Genomic DNA, 14,674 nt, shown 5'->3' on the forward strand with positions numbered 1-14,674 from the left:
CGGCTCCGACTGTCTGTGTATGTAAATGTGTGTGTGTGTGTGTGTGTGTGTGTGTGTGTGTGTGTGTGTGTGTGTGTGTGTGTGTGTGTATGTGTATGTGTGTGTGTCTGTGTGTCTGTGTATTAAATAAATAATTCTCCCATTTTCCCCAAATTCTGTTGGCTATCGGTAGGGGCACAGTCTATAAAACAATAAAATCATTCGATGAAACTGTTGTTGCAGGGCAATCGTGATGAAATCATGGCCGTTCATTTATTTGGTCGAGCGCAATGTATGAATTGCCTTTGCTTGCGTCCAGCCCTCGGCCTCACAAAGAGAAAACCTTATATATAGAGTTTGATCTGACTTTTTAGACATTTATTTATTTATTTAATCTTTATTGTGCAGTAAAAATTCAAACGTACAAAAGGCGGACTGAAAGCTACACGGCATTCTCTACTAGTCAACTTTCGGGCAAAGCAGATAACTTGTAGGCGTTGTGATATCATGTTATAATTAATTACAAACATAACATTGTGACGATATTAGCCCCTATTAGACAACCCTCTAACATAGGTACCTATATTTTTTTCCTCAGGTTCTCATAACGAAACTGCGGTCAGCAAACACTCTAGAAACAGAGCAGTACAGGAAAGCGACCAAGGCTTTGCTGGTTCTGATACCTCTGCTGGGGATCACCAACTTGCTGGTGCTGTGCGGTCCCAGTGACGACTCGTGGTTCGCTTCGGCCTTCGAGTACACGAGGGCACTAATGCTTTCCACACAGGTAACATGAAAATCTTGTTGTCTTCCAGCAGAGCAATTAGGAGGGATACAGTATAGCTTCTGACAAAAGTAACTTCAGACAATTTCCATTTCGGGAGCAACGGCTTTCCACTAACTAAACTTAACATATAACTTTGATTTTGATGTCGATCGCTTCAGCGTAATATACTTATTCCAAGATTATAGGCTTCGGTTTTCTTGAAAAAAAAATGTTGTACGGCAAAGTTTGAAAAACAGAAAAATGTAGAAACCTAGTTTTTAATTGTGTCAGTAACATAAAAAAGAATCATGGAGAATGGAAAATATTTAGAACTGGAAAAATCTTTTCTCTTTTTGTACGGACGATCACTTGCTATACTTCCCTCTTACTGGGTGGGCACCGTAGCGACTAGTGTTGATTAAGACTTGAGTCCTGTGAATCGTCTTCTTTAAGGCTCAACTGTTATTCAAGCTCATATGTTTTAGTTAGTCGAAACTCGAGTTCTTATCAGAGACCCGAATTTTTGTAGAGATCACTTGAAGGACTTCAGACAATTCTTATTTTAGTAATCTTTCTGTAAAATGGTTTATGGAATATTCATTTCTTTGTTATGAACGCTATATGCCCGGCTCAAGTTTCTACTCAATTTGTAGGTACACATACTTAATCATTATGCTCGTCCATTGAAATCGAAAATAGTCTTGAGATCTTTAGGCAAACGCAAACTGATGGGCGAAGTTAGATCTTTCCAGTACCTACAGGGCACGGCCGTGCCCAGCCGCCACAAGTAGGATTCATTTTGTTTTGATTTCGAAGACTAAGACGGGATAGGTATAATAAGGCTACGAAATAGCCAAATAACAGTACTTGAGTTAATTAAATCTACATCTCACTATGTTTATTTAGCTCTCAAAACAAATCTGAAGAAGAACCCGAAAGAGCCTGAACAAAAACACTAAGCTTAAACTTTGTGCTAACATAAACCCGCCGGCGCGCTCATATCATGTTGCTAAGCTAGTTGTAAATAAAAACTCACCTAACTTTGCTTTCTCAACTGGTTATCTAACAGAAACCAAGCCTTATTGCATTGGATTAAGAACTGTTTTTGAATAAAATGCAAAGGACATGTAAGTCACACCATAGAGGTCAGACTTACCACAATTCTGTTTATTTTCTAATACTGGTTTCAAAACATCCTTTGTGTGGCAATAACAATCTAGCCAGGCAGACATTGCTCTCTGTATAACCCTTTGAAAGCTGGAAACCCTAACCCTAAAGGTGCAATATCATAATTTGTCAAACCCAGAACGCTTATCTTATAGAATGTTAGATAAGATATTGTTAGAATGTTAGAGATCTAAAAACGACCTTCCATTCCATCTTACTTTGAAACCTTCTCAGACAAATTTGCATTTGATTTGATAGTTTTGGGCGGTTAGAGTCAAATCACGCTAATTTTTCATACCAAGTGCTACGTCAAGTATGGAGCTGGGATATGTATGCATTCTTACGGCCAAGTTTTTGCAAAGTTTGGCAACTGGTCAAAGTCTAAGAGAGTTACCAATGTTATATTTTCTAGCTTATATGCATAAACATTGTTATTCGAGTAGTAGTCTAGATACGTAAATGTTTCAAAAAAACCGGCCAAGTGCGAGTCAGACTCGCGTTTCTAGGGTTCCGTACATAAGTCCGACTCACGCTTGACTGCACATTAGGTTTTCCTGTCATCTATATGTAAAGAACTATTTTGTGTATTGTTTTCAAAATTTTAGACCCTGTAGTTTCGGATATAAAGGGGGGCTCATTTTTCGGTTATTTTCTTAAATAACTTCGAACCTATGTATTTTAAAATTATAAAAAAAAATATGTCCATCTTTGGGTCACTAATTTACATATGTGTACCAAATTTCAACTTCATTGGTCCAGTAGTTTCCGAGAAAATAGGCTGTGACAGACGGACAGACAGACAGACGCACGAGTGATGCTATAAGGGTTCCGTTTTTTCCTTTTGAGGTACGGAACCCTAAAAATAACATATTTCGATATTTCATTTGTACTGAAACATTATAGCTAGGTACTATAATATTTTCAGAAAATGTAGTGAAGTTCTTTTGTGCAACCAACGTACAGCCATATTAACTGGACAAAGCTTTTAAAGCCTCAACCCTCTTCTAAGCTCTTCCAATTTTCTAAAGAAGATTTGCCAATTACAGCTTAAAAAGTTTACGTTCATAAAACCTTTATCAAATAGAACACAGTAAAACTTTTGAGGTAAAGCCTCGATGGAATTATGAAAATTCCTTTCAATGTAAAAGTTATGGACTGCTGATTGGAATTTGCAATAACTATTAAATTTCAGAGTTTTGAAACATTTATATGATTTTGATTTTATTCGACTTTGATTCATTATTTTACTTTAAGTGCCAATTCACATTAAATGTCGACGTTTTTTACACCTGACTGATTTTATAAAGTTTTACAAAAGAAAGTTATATTTCGTTGCTCCGGAAAGCGTAAATGGGAAACATATTATCGGTAGCAATTGTACCATCAAAAGAGGCTACATTACAACAAAGGGGGTTCACCAGACGTGCTCGCTAAGCCCTTCTTGTTGATTTCTTGATTTGTGCTATCAAGGTTCCAAGGTGTATTCTTTATATGTTTTTCGAACAAAGCTCTGTCTCCTAGATATTTAATATTAATTGTAAATTGTTTCTTCCAGGGTTTCACCGTAGCATTGTTTTATTGCTTCATGAACACAGAAGTACGGCACGCTATTAGGTACGTAAAAAAACAGTTAACGAAAACCAGGAGCCCAATTCAAACTTAGATTTTGACCCCAAATCGAAGTTTAAATATCTAAATGATGTCATTTATGTTATCACTTATCACTCGCCCGTGCGCCAATGCCGCCAATACATGCATGGACAAGAACGAGCGAAATGCATGCGCGAATGATAACTAAATGACAGTGGCGTATCGTGAATAATCTAGCCATGAAGTCGCATCTGAGAGGCCCTTTACTTTCTATGTGCCCCACCGAAGGGGCCTCGCGCGAGGCCCCTTGGCGCGCAAGGCCGTGGGTGACGGCCCACTTCACCCACGCCTAGCTACGCCACTGCTAAATGACATCAATTAGATAGGTATATTTGATTTAAGTTTATTTGATTTTGATGTCAGAATGCAAGATTGAATTGACCTCCTGGAGCATACGAACAGACAGACAGCGACGTTACCCCATACATAAGACCAGTGGCGTAGCTAGCCGTGGGCGAAGTGGGCCGTCGCTCACGACCTCGCGCCCCAAGGGGGTCGTCGCGCGAGTCCCCTTCGGGCACAGTGAAAGAAAAGGGCCTCGCAGATGCGAATTCGCCCAGGGCTAGATTAGTTCACGCTACGCCACGGCATAAGAATCCCGTTTTGCTGATTTTGGTACAGGAAACTTAGCCTCAGAAACAGCCTATTCGTCGCAGAAGTTGACGGCTAGACGACAATTTTTACATATTGTTTAGCTAGAAAACATTCCCGCACCCAAAACACGGGGGTATGTTTATCAACTTAATTTTATGTCCAGGTATCACGTAGAACGGTGGAAGACCGGACGGGCGATAGCTGGAGGCAGGCGGAGAGGCGCCTCTTACTCCAAGGACTGGTCTCCGAGATCCAGGACCGAGAGCATACGGTGAGCGAGCGTTCTGGCTTCAGCATGAGATAGCTATGTTTTAGTTTCCATTTAGTTAAGATTAACTATCAGTCCAAAAATCATGTTCTAACCAGGCGCGGTCCGACACGCCCGAGTCGCCATATAAATAAAATATATCTTAAAGGGTTCTTCTTCATGTTAAAGGGCTCATCTTCGGGTCATGATAAATTCTGGGGGTCATAAGTATCATAACAGCTTTACACAAGCAGCCATACTTACTCATTATTTCTTACAAAAAAAGTAATATCATTGCTATACATACAATGCTAAGTTAATTTACGGTGTAAACATAAGTTAACGTATGTACCTAAGATGTATATTATATTTACACAAAAGCAAAACATGCTTACTTAGTCAATGCAAATATTAAAAAGGCAATAATTCCATTTATATACCTTTCTTTACGGTATTTATACTTCTGAGAATAAGATACTGATTTCAAAAGAATTGTCTATTAGCTTAGCTTTATTGATTTAAATTAGAAACGGTTTTCTTATTCAATGAATAAGCTTTTTTCCTCCTAATTTAGCTTTATTTCTTTCTAAGATAAATATTTAGAGAAGATGTTTGTTGTTATAGATTTAAGCTTCCAATTAATTACTACAATTTGCCTTATTTTTGTGACAATGTTTGGAGATTGAATCTGAGTCAAAGAATGAATGTACTAATTATCGCGCTCATTCATTCCTTGATTGAGTGTTAGCACAAAGGCTAATTATTAGTATTTTCTGTGTTTATTTTTGGTAATAATAAACAAGTATAATAAAATGTACACTACTGTATAATAATTTATGTAGGTATCCACCTAACTCTCATGATGATCATAATTTTGATTAGCGTATCACTATAACTTCTAATATTAAAAAAAAAAACACAATGCACCTATGATAGACAAATTTGCGATATTTTCAATTTGGCTAAACCTGATGTAATCGTGTAAACATTTATTAGTCACAAATTCAAACCTTCAACGACCATACTTATCGACATAAACGGCTCTATTCGGGAAATGAATTAGATCTCTACTAGACCTCAACAAGTTACGATATGGATAATTTAAAGATATTTGTAAGATAGATATGTCAAATTTGACGTTTCCGCGGTTCTGGAGGTCCTCTTGAACGATTTCGACAAGTTATGACTTAGATATCCAAGTAACATCTAGTCGATATTTAATGTAAATCTAGTTGATCTCTATATCGTCTCTAGATCTTGTGATTATCTCGTTTCCCGAATACGCGTGAAAGTGTCATTCTATGGAACTTGCTAACTAAGTAAACAAAAGTCACTACTAAATTCATCATTCAGAGACAATTTCAATATGGCGGTCTGTTTACATAGTTAACATGTTCCATAGAATGACTCTTTAGTTCGAAAGAAGACGATAGACCAAATCAAATTCAAAATACCGCAAATTGGCATCAAACAAAATAGTAGGTAATCGTCTATGTAAGCATGCTTCATTATCATACCCGCTTCAAACCTCGCTTGTTTTTTCTTTCCAAATCCATATTTGACGCACAATTTCTGTTCCCACTAGGCTCACGGTATGAAGAAGCTTGGCGGTCCTGGATACGATCCAACAAGGACTTATTGCATTTAAGAAGACTTCAGAGGAACAATAATGTGGATTTGGACGAGCATATTCTCTTTTTCGTTATTTTGTTTATAATAAATGTAACCTAATTTGTGTTACTGGTTTTTTTATTCACTCGTTCGCATCGCTTGACACTTTAACCCGAAGGAAAATGCATGTGAGATGGGTCATTCTACTTTTTGTTAACATTTTAATACTTGTGAAAAATATAATTATGCATGTATTGAACTACATAGTATAAATTATAATCTGAAATCGGTTTCATATAATAAAGATAAAGAAAAAGCCATCCATTGGTGTTTGATAAAAATAATTAGATTAATTTGTTCCCAAAGTTGTTGTACATAGTATGTGTAACCTAAAAAAATTATGTTTCCGTTTAAAATTAACGAACGAACGACGTTAGTAGATATGGCTCATAAATTCAATTTTATTTTTCTTTCTGCGGTTATTATGTATGTTAACATTATATACCTACTCATTAATGAACCTCCAGGTCTGTTTCTTGTTTCTGTTTCTTAAGTACACTACATTTGTACTAAAAATCCATTTGTATTATGTGACTGTGTGTTCTAAATAAATAAATAAAAAATAGTACTTAAACCATTTAAAAGAAATTCATTTGATAACTCGTACATTAAAAAGCAGCAGAAATATATAATAACACCAAATTAAAACTGCGGTTTTATACAAAGATCAAGAACTATGGCTACTGAAATACCTAATAGATATTATCAGTCTTAGACATTTATTACAGCTACTTGAAGTAAAAATTACGCCTCTTATAATATCCCTTTTATAATCTAATTTAGTCAATGAAGGGATGACCGATTATTGCGAATTAAGCATTTGAACCAAAAATATGTGTGGGTTAAATCTTATGATCAACAAAAAGTAGAATGGCCCATATTTTACTTATTGGAGCATGACTCCGCAATGTAGAATATTCTGAGTGTTAAAAATAAGCTAATTCGACTAATATGTCATAATTACTAAAACTAAACTTGCATGCAAACTTTGGCCAATTCAGCATTGAGCTGCAAACCATCGACTTAAAAGAGAATAAAACAATTAAAGGGTAAGTAAGCATTTATTGCCACGTAGTACGACTAGTATTAACAATAGATATTAGTACAGAGTTATGTAAACGTACACAGTTGGATTATACAGTATGTGTCTGGCCATGGGGCTTTAATTCTAGGGCTTGATTTTACTCGCTAAACTTTTAGTATAGGACCAACCTAGGGGAAATTTTTTTGGCTTTTCCATAGAAAACGTCGACATCTGATTAGCCAAAATGTATGAAAAAGTAAAAAAAAAATTCGGGAGTTCGGGGTTGGTGCCATAACAAAAGTAGCTCAGTTCAGCGTGTAGAATCGAGCCCTGGATTTAAAGCCCGATGGTCAGTAACAGCCTGTATGTACCTTTATTGCTGTCAAACTAACACCTCGGCCACGAAACGCCCGCACCGAGCTCGCTAAACATCGACTGCCAAATTGGCCTGCCAGTCTGCCATTGCTAACCCTTTAAACGCCTCGCCTATTACATATTGATATAACGCACCATCAACGGAAACCTTATTGGAATGCAAGAAGGTTAATATTAAATCTATATATATAAATGCAAGTGTCCTGACTGACTGACTGACTGACTGACTGACTGATTCATCAACGCAGAGCCGAAACTACAAAAGCCAGAAAGTTGAAATTTGCACATCAGGTTGCATTTATAAAGTGTACAAGAGATAAGAAGCGATTTTGAGAAATTCAACCCCTAAGGGGGTTAAAAATGGGATGAAAGTATGTATGGGGTTAAAGTTTTCTTTTAAGCTAGGAATTTGAAACTTCGTAAAAAGATATATTATTAAAATACAAGAAAACTAATTTCAGCGTTTTTGAAAATTCATCCCCTAAGGTGGTGAAAAAGGGGTTGAAAGTTTGTATGGATATCAAAAAAAATTTCAAGTGGTGGACTTGAATCTTTGTATTTAGGGATACTAATAGAAGACAGGAAAAGTAATTTCAGCGTTTTGTTAAATTCATCCCCTAACAGGGTTAAAAGGGGGTTGAAGATTTTAATCCATTACAAATGCTTTGAAACATCTTAAAAAGACATAATAGCTGATTACAAAAAAAAGTGATTGCAAAGTTTTTGGAAATTCAACCCCTAAGGGGGTTAAAAAGGGGATGAAAGTTCGTCTTCGGGTGCAAATTTTATTTTAAGCTAGGAACTTGAAACTTTGTAAAAAAGTATCAAATTCAAATACAAGAAAACTAATTTCAGCGTTTTAGAAAATTCATCCCTTAAGGTGGTGAGAAAGGGGTTGAAAGTTTGTATGGATATCAAATTTTTTTTCGAGCGCGGGACTTGAATCTTTGCATTTGGGGATATTATTAGAAGACAATAAAAGTAATTTCAGCGTTTTGTAAAATTCATCCCCTAACAGGGTTAAAAAGGGGATGAAAGTTTGTATGGGATTAAAGTTTTATTTTGAGTTAGGAATTTGAAACTTAGTTAAATGATATATTATTAATATACAAGAAAACTAATTTCAGCGTTTTTGAAAATTCATCCCCTAAGGTGGTGAAAAAGGGGTTGAAAATTTGTATGGATATCAAACATTTTTTCGAGTGTGGGACTTGAATCTTTGTATTTAGGGATATTATTAGAAGACAGGAAAAGTAATTTCAGCGTTTTGTAAATTTCATCCCCTAACAGGGTTAAAAAGAGGTTGAAAGTTTGAATCCATTACAAATGGTTTTGAAATTTCTTAGAAAGGCATGATAGCCGATTACAAAAAAAATGCATCGTTTTTGGAATTTCAACCCTTAAGGGGGTTAAAAAGGGGATGAAAGTTCGTCTGCGGGAGCAAATTTTATTTTAAGCAAGGATCTTGAAACTTTGTAAAAACGTTTTAAATTAAAATACAAGAAAACTAATTTCAGCGTTTTTGATTCATCCGGGTAAGCTGGTGAAAAAGGGGTTGAAAGTTTGTATGGATATCATACATTTTTTCGAGCGCGGGATTTGAATCTTTGCATTTGGGGATATTATTAGAAGACAATAAAAGTGATTTCAGCGATTTGTAAAATTCATCCCCTAACAGGGTTAAAATGGGGTTCAAAGTTTGAATCCATTACAAATGCTTTGAAACTTCTTAGAAAGACATAATAGCCGATTACAAAAAGAAAGTAATTGCAACGTTTTTGGAAATTCAATCCCTAAGGGGGTGAAATAGGGGTTGAAAGTTCGTCTTGGGGTGTAAATTTAATTTTTAGCTAGGAACTTGAACTTTTTGCAAAAAAAGGGTATTAAATTAAAAAAACATGAAAACTAATTCAAGCATTTATGAAAATCATCCCCCAAGGTGGTGAGAAAGGAGTTGAAAGTTTGTATGGAGATCAGATATTTTTTGAGTGCGGAACTTGAATCTTTGTATAAGGGCATACGAGTAGGTACCTATTATGAGAATACAAGAAAAGTAATTTCAGCAACCAACATCAAAATCCACTTGACTTAAAACTTCATACAACTTGCTAAAAAAGAAAAGTACCTACTTAATTTCAACATTGCTTGGATATGAAAATTATAGGTACCGTAAAACGGGGTGAGTAGGTTTCGCGGGGAGAGTTGGGTTATGAATGGGGAGAGAAGGTTTGAGAGGGGGGTGAGAAGGGATTTTAAGGCTCCTGCTACAAAAATAATGTATTCCAATTTAAAATGGGGCTATAGTAATACGCATAATAAAAAAACAATTTCGATTGGACAATCTTCCAAAATCACCTTTGTATGAAAAATCCTCTCACCCCAAATACGAGGTACTACGGGGTGAGGTGGGTTTTCCTCTTTATCGTCAAAGTTATGAAATGGAACTACCCAAAATAAAATACAAACTAAAATACAAACGTCCGAACCACCATTCAGTTTTCACATGTAAAAAATAAAATTTTATCGAGGTTTGAAAGTCAAATTTCACCCAACTCACCCCATTTTACGGTACTAAAGATGTAAAATGTTGAAGATAAGATTCCGCGGACGAAGTCGCGGGCAACAGCTAGTTCTAACCATGCGTATCTCTAGGTCAAAGAGTTAAGTGTTAAGACAAATGAATGGCGATCAGCGTCAGAGAGCTTACCGCGAACCACTTTCGACGTGTTGTCTCCCTGTCACACTTACGTACGAATTTACAAGTGCGACAGAGAGGCAACACGCCGAACGTGGTTCGCGGTAGGCCCTCTGTGTCGAATGTACATGCTCGGAGCGTGTGTTCCGAGGCCCTTGGGTAACAAATCAAGTTAGTAAACGCAAATAATGAATGTACCTCTACCTCATAATAGTGGGTCTCTATTGTTTCCCAAATAGTTTTAAGCCATAATGTATTGTTTCCCAAATAGTTTTAAGCCATAATGTATTGTTTCCCAAATAGTTTTAAGCCATAATGTATTGTTTGTCCGAATTTTCATTAGTCATAATTGGTTTTTCTCAGAAACGCGTAACTTTTCAGGATTGCCATAAAACAAACCTAACCTAACCTAACCGATCTATACAATAACCTTACGATAATCCTGAAAAGTTAACGGTTTCAGTTTTATGACTAACGATAATATGACAAACGTTACATTATGACTTAAAACTTTATGGGAAACAAAGGGACCCCCATAATAGTAGGTACAACGGTACAGAAAGGACACTTCCTACAAAACCGAAGTTTGACAGCGATTCAGGGGCGAATCAAGCTGCCCCTGTCTAACGTATTACAAGGGCTTTCGTCTATTTAGGGTTGTCAAAATTCAAGTCATCATCTTATCTGTGGTCGTACACGGAAAGGGACGTCAAGTTATGTCAACGTACGAGCCGAGAATGCCTGAAAGGAGGAGTGTCGCTCACTCACAGCGCTACCTCATTCAGTTGTAAATTCAACTCCATGATTTATACAGGGTGATTCATAAGACGTGAGCAGGACTAATCCTGCACACTCAGTAACTGATAATTGATCGATCACCGTTCGTATTTAGGTGAAACAACCACACTTTTTCCTATTTTTTAACTTTTTGGCGAGGGCAAATTTAATTCTCTACAATCGTGGTCACCCTACAAGACCTAATTAATAAACATAAAACCTCTGTAACCGTAATAACAGCATTATGATTACGAAGAAAATAAACTGTCAAACTTGAGTGAAATACGAGTTTTCAAAAGTAACCAGACCGTGATGACATTCAATTTGACACAGAATATCGGTAGTTTAGTATTTTAACTGTAGGGTGCATGTCGTAAATAAATTAATAACTTTTTTTTCAACACGACTAGAAAATTAACGTTAACCTCACTAATACTGATACGAAACAGTTGCTTATAATTTACGATATGCGCAGTGTTAGTCCTGCTCACGTCTCCTGAATCACCCTGTATATAGTTCAACTGTGTACGTCTATTATAATTAATTTGTATAAAGTATTAAATTACAGGGCCAAGTGCCCCAGAGCTGCTCCGCAATCAACCTCGCTTGTATCAATTTCAATTGCACCTAAAGGCTTCCTATTTGAGTTGAATAGGATTTAATTTATACCGGGTGTGGCCTGTAATATGAGCAAAAAATTAAACTGTAGGCTGTACTCCTCATGACCAACATTTGTTCAGCAACTTTTAAAAATAACTTGTGGTTTAATTTTTAATATACTTTAAAGTTTATTCTAAGACGCAATGTATTGCGAATTCTGTTATGTTTAAGGCGTGACAAGCAACGTCAATCACAATGATATGGCGTGCCGATGGCGTCCATTGAAGATAATATTTATTTTGTTGTAAAAGTTGTTGAACAAAAGTGTCACCGTTTGAGGAGTACAATCTATGTTTTAAATATTTGCTCATGTTACAGGCCACACCCGGTATTTCTAACTAGAACAGACGAGTATATTTGTTATTCTATTTTGTAGATTCGCTTAGATTTGTATTTATTTAGAAAGTGAATTATAATTTCATAATGAAATCGTTTGCATGAAAGAGGCTTATTTCAATTTGCTTGTATGAATACTTTGCTAATATATTATAGAATAATAAATATAATATGTAGATTCAATTAAAATGTTGAATTTACATTGACTGTGTAGACAAATTAATCTGAGGGATTATTACTATAATGAGTGTTGTTTTATAAAAAAAACTTTATTTTAGTTTTCAATATTTACGAGTAGGTAGGTAATTCATTAAAATTGCGAATGCTCCAACAAGTCATTGTTATTTAGTTGCGTTATGCAGCCATTGACAGTTTGACACATTCACTGAGCTGTCACATAAACGGGTGTTATTATAATTATTATATTCAAACGCAAAATACGGTATTTTCCTACTAGTCAAATTTATTTAATGCATGGTATAAAATAATTTATTTTAAATACAGTATAATACCCTATTTAACTAACTTAACTAGTTAACTAGTAAAAAAGCGCTTGGGTGTTCGTCACCATCCCTTTACTCAAAAGGAGACTCACTAAAAAGGCAAAGCCAGGAAATTAAAAGGAAATAAAAGATATGGCGCGCCGCGCGAAACTTGCGACGGAAGATATGGCGAGCACGCGCGTTTTTTACCATCTCAACTACTCTGAAAAGTTATTTAGGTATGTTTGAAATTTCGCTTGTCAGACCCTTTGGGTATATCATTAGGTTTAATACTAAAATTATACTGCTATGGCATATAAGGTAACGATATAGGTACAGAGCTCTTTAATCAGATTTAGCTGTTTGCAAGCGTTCTCACTTCTCACAAAGTCCACCGAAATGCAGTAATAACTGCATTTTCCATTGTAGTCTCAGGACAGTAGGTAGTAATAGTGAAAAAGGAGTAGCTAACGTAGTGGAGTTATTGTGACATAGAACATAGAGGTGTTTGTATACTTGCCACAAAACTAAGTGGCGACTCAGGCCATAATGCCATCACTTTTTCTCTTGGTTGGTCTTAGCAAGGTCAAAGGAGATAGCATTACGATCTCAGTCGCCAGTTGGTATTGCGGTAAGTAACGCAGCGTACTACGTAGACGAACAGCACGCAAACGCGAAGCGAAGCGATGCGGCGCGGGGTGAATCAATCCTTTGATACCTTTAGAAGTGTCCGACGTTGATCTCGTTGCGAACGCGAACGCCTTGGGCCCGCCGCGCCGCGCCGCGTCGCGTTCGCGAGTTGTTCGCTTACGCAAGACGCAGCGTAATAGTTAAGATTAATAATTAGGTAGTTGTAACGAATTAATGAAAGAGATTGACACAGGTTATACAGCCACCCGTCGAAGCGAGAGTCGGCCGCTTCTGAAACCACAACCACCACACTACTGGTGCCGCGGCACTCGCTGGCTCCCCACCATTTACATGTCGTAAGTACACCCAGCTGCAAAAGTTCATACCCGCTTTATGAATGAATTCCATTCATTAAACGCCTACCCCTTGGATCTCCATACGTGCCGGATGGGGGGTGAATGCCATAATCGCCACGCTTGGCAGGCGGGTTGGCGATCGCATTCGAGTACACCGAATTTGAAGGACGCTGCTGCCCGTCCACTGGTGGTCATGGACGCAGTTTAAGGACATACCCTGGTCCATTGCCGGGTCTACGGGGGTATTGCAAGTAATATTGGAATAAGGTAGGTTCGTGGTAGGCCCTCTGGCTAGTCAAATTAGTTAGGTACTTTGTTTGAAATGTCATAAGAACGATTTTTCTATAGTCATAATATCAAAACTTGAACTGTCTCTTAAACACTATCTTCTTCTTTCTCGTTCCCTTATTGCTGAGGATCTCGACCACATAGGATTTGTGCCCTGTATACCGCAAGGTGTAGACCGCCGTGCCGCCAGCTCTTCACAGCTGCCCATCCATCCATCCACCATCTTATACTTGCCCCACCCCGAGCACTTTAAACACTATAAATGTATAAATAATCGGAAAGCTCAAAATAACTAGACTGTCTTTTTAACCTTTTCGCCGCCACGTCAATCAAGTAATAAAGTGTCATCAGCGCCATGTCAAAAATTGCTCGTATACAAACCTGGCCAAAACTACGACTTGATATCAAGTCGTGGCGTATAGGGCACGAAAAGTTCGGACTTCATGTTAAGTCAATGGCAGCGAAATGGTTAATCTCTATGTTTGTGCGCAGGAGTACATGGGCAGCGGCAGCGCGAGCGGCGACCAGTCCCCGGTGTGAGGGGAGAGGCGAGGGGGGCCCCCGCGACTACGCACTCTGCCCGAGGAAGACGCACCTGCCTCGCCCGCCTCTCTCGCTCTCTTCAACTGCCCTTTCGACGTGCCTACTATCTCTGTTCAGTGATTATTCGCTTCGTGCATGACTGTGGCACGCTAGTGTGGAACATATTGTTTATATGACGGTTGGCAACTGCCAAATAGTAGTCGTGGCGTCACTTATTTCCCCCACCACCACAGTTGGCACAGAACGGTACAGTCAACAGCAGAAGTTGCTAAGCGGGCGAGATGTTCAAAATTACCTTGACACGCTCATATTCTCTTAACAATAAAGTCGCGTCCAGTTCATTTTGAACACCTCGCCCGCTTAGCAAGTTCTACTGCTGACTGTACAATGCTCGGTGTGAAACAGACTAGAAGAACGCGTCGCATTTCTCGCTC

General features: G+C 37.6%; 1 protein-coding gene across 2 annotated transcripts in view; it reads left to right on the forward strand.

The window, feature by feature from the left end:
* Window positions 1-14,421, forward strand: part of LOC134672089 (diuretic hormone receptor) — a 31,878-nt gene extending 17,457 nt beyond the window's left edge. Inside the window, exons 7-11 of one of the 2 annotated variants that reach the window (XM_063529997.1) lie at window positions 578-766; window positions 3,468-3,526; window positions 4,320-4,427; window positions 13,307-13,409; window positions 14,190-14,421. In XM_063529997.1, coding sequence (XP_063386067.1) covers window positions 578-766; window positions 3,468-3,526; window positions 4,320-4,427; window positions 13,307-13,409; window positions 14,190-14,237 — 507 coding nt within the window. In that variant the 3' untranslated portion in view covers window positions 14,238-14,421. Of the gene's footprint in view, window positions 1-577; window positions 767-3,467; window positions 3,527-4,319; window positions 4,428-5,988; window positions 6,144-13,306; window positions 13,410-14,189 lie in introns of those variants that run through there. The other variant, XM_063529998.1, reaches the window with a different exon arrangement.
* The last annotated feature ends 253 nt before the right edge of the window (window positions 14,422-14,674 follow it).

This window comes from Cydia fagiglandana, chromosome 16, assembly GCF_963556715.1.
Source record: "Cydia fagiglandana chromosome 16, ilCydFagi1.1, whole genome shotgun sequence".
Lineage (NCBI taxonomy): Eukaryota > Metazoa > Arthropoda > Insecta > Lepidoptera > Tortricidae > Cydia > Cydia fagiglandana.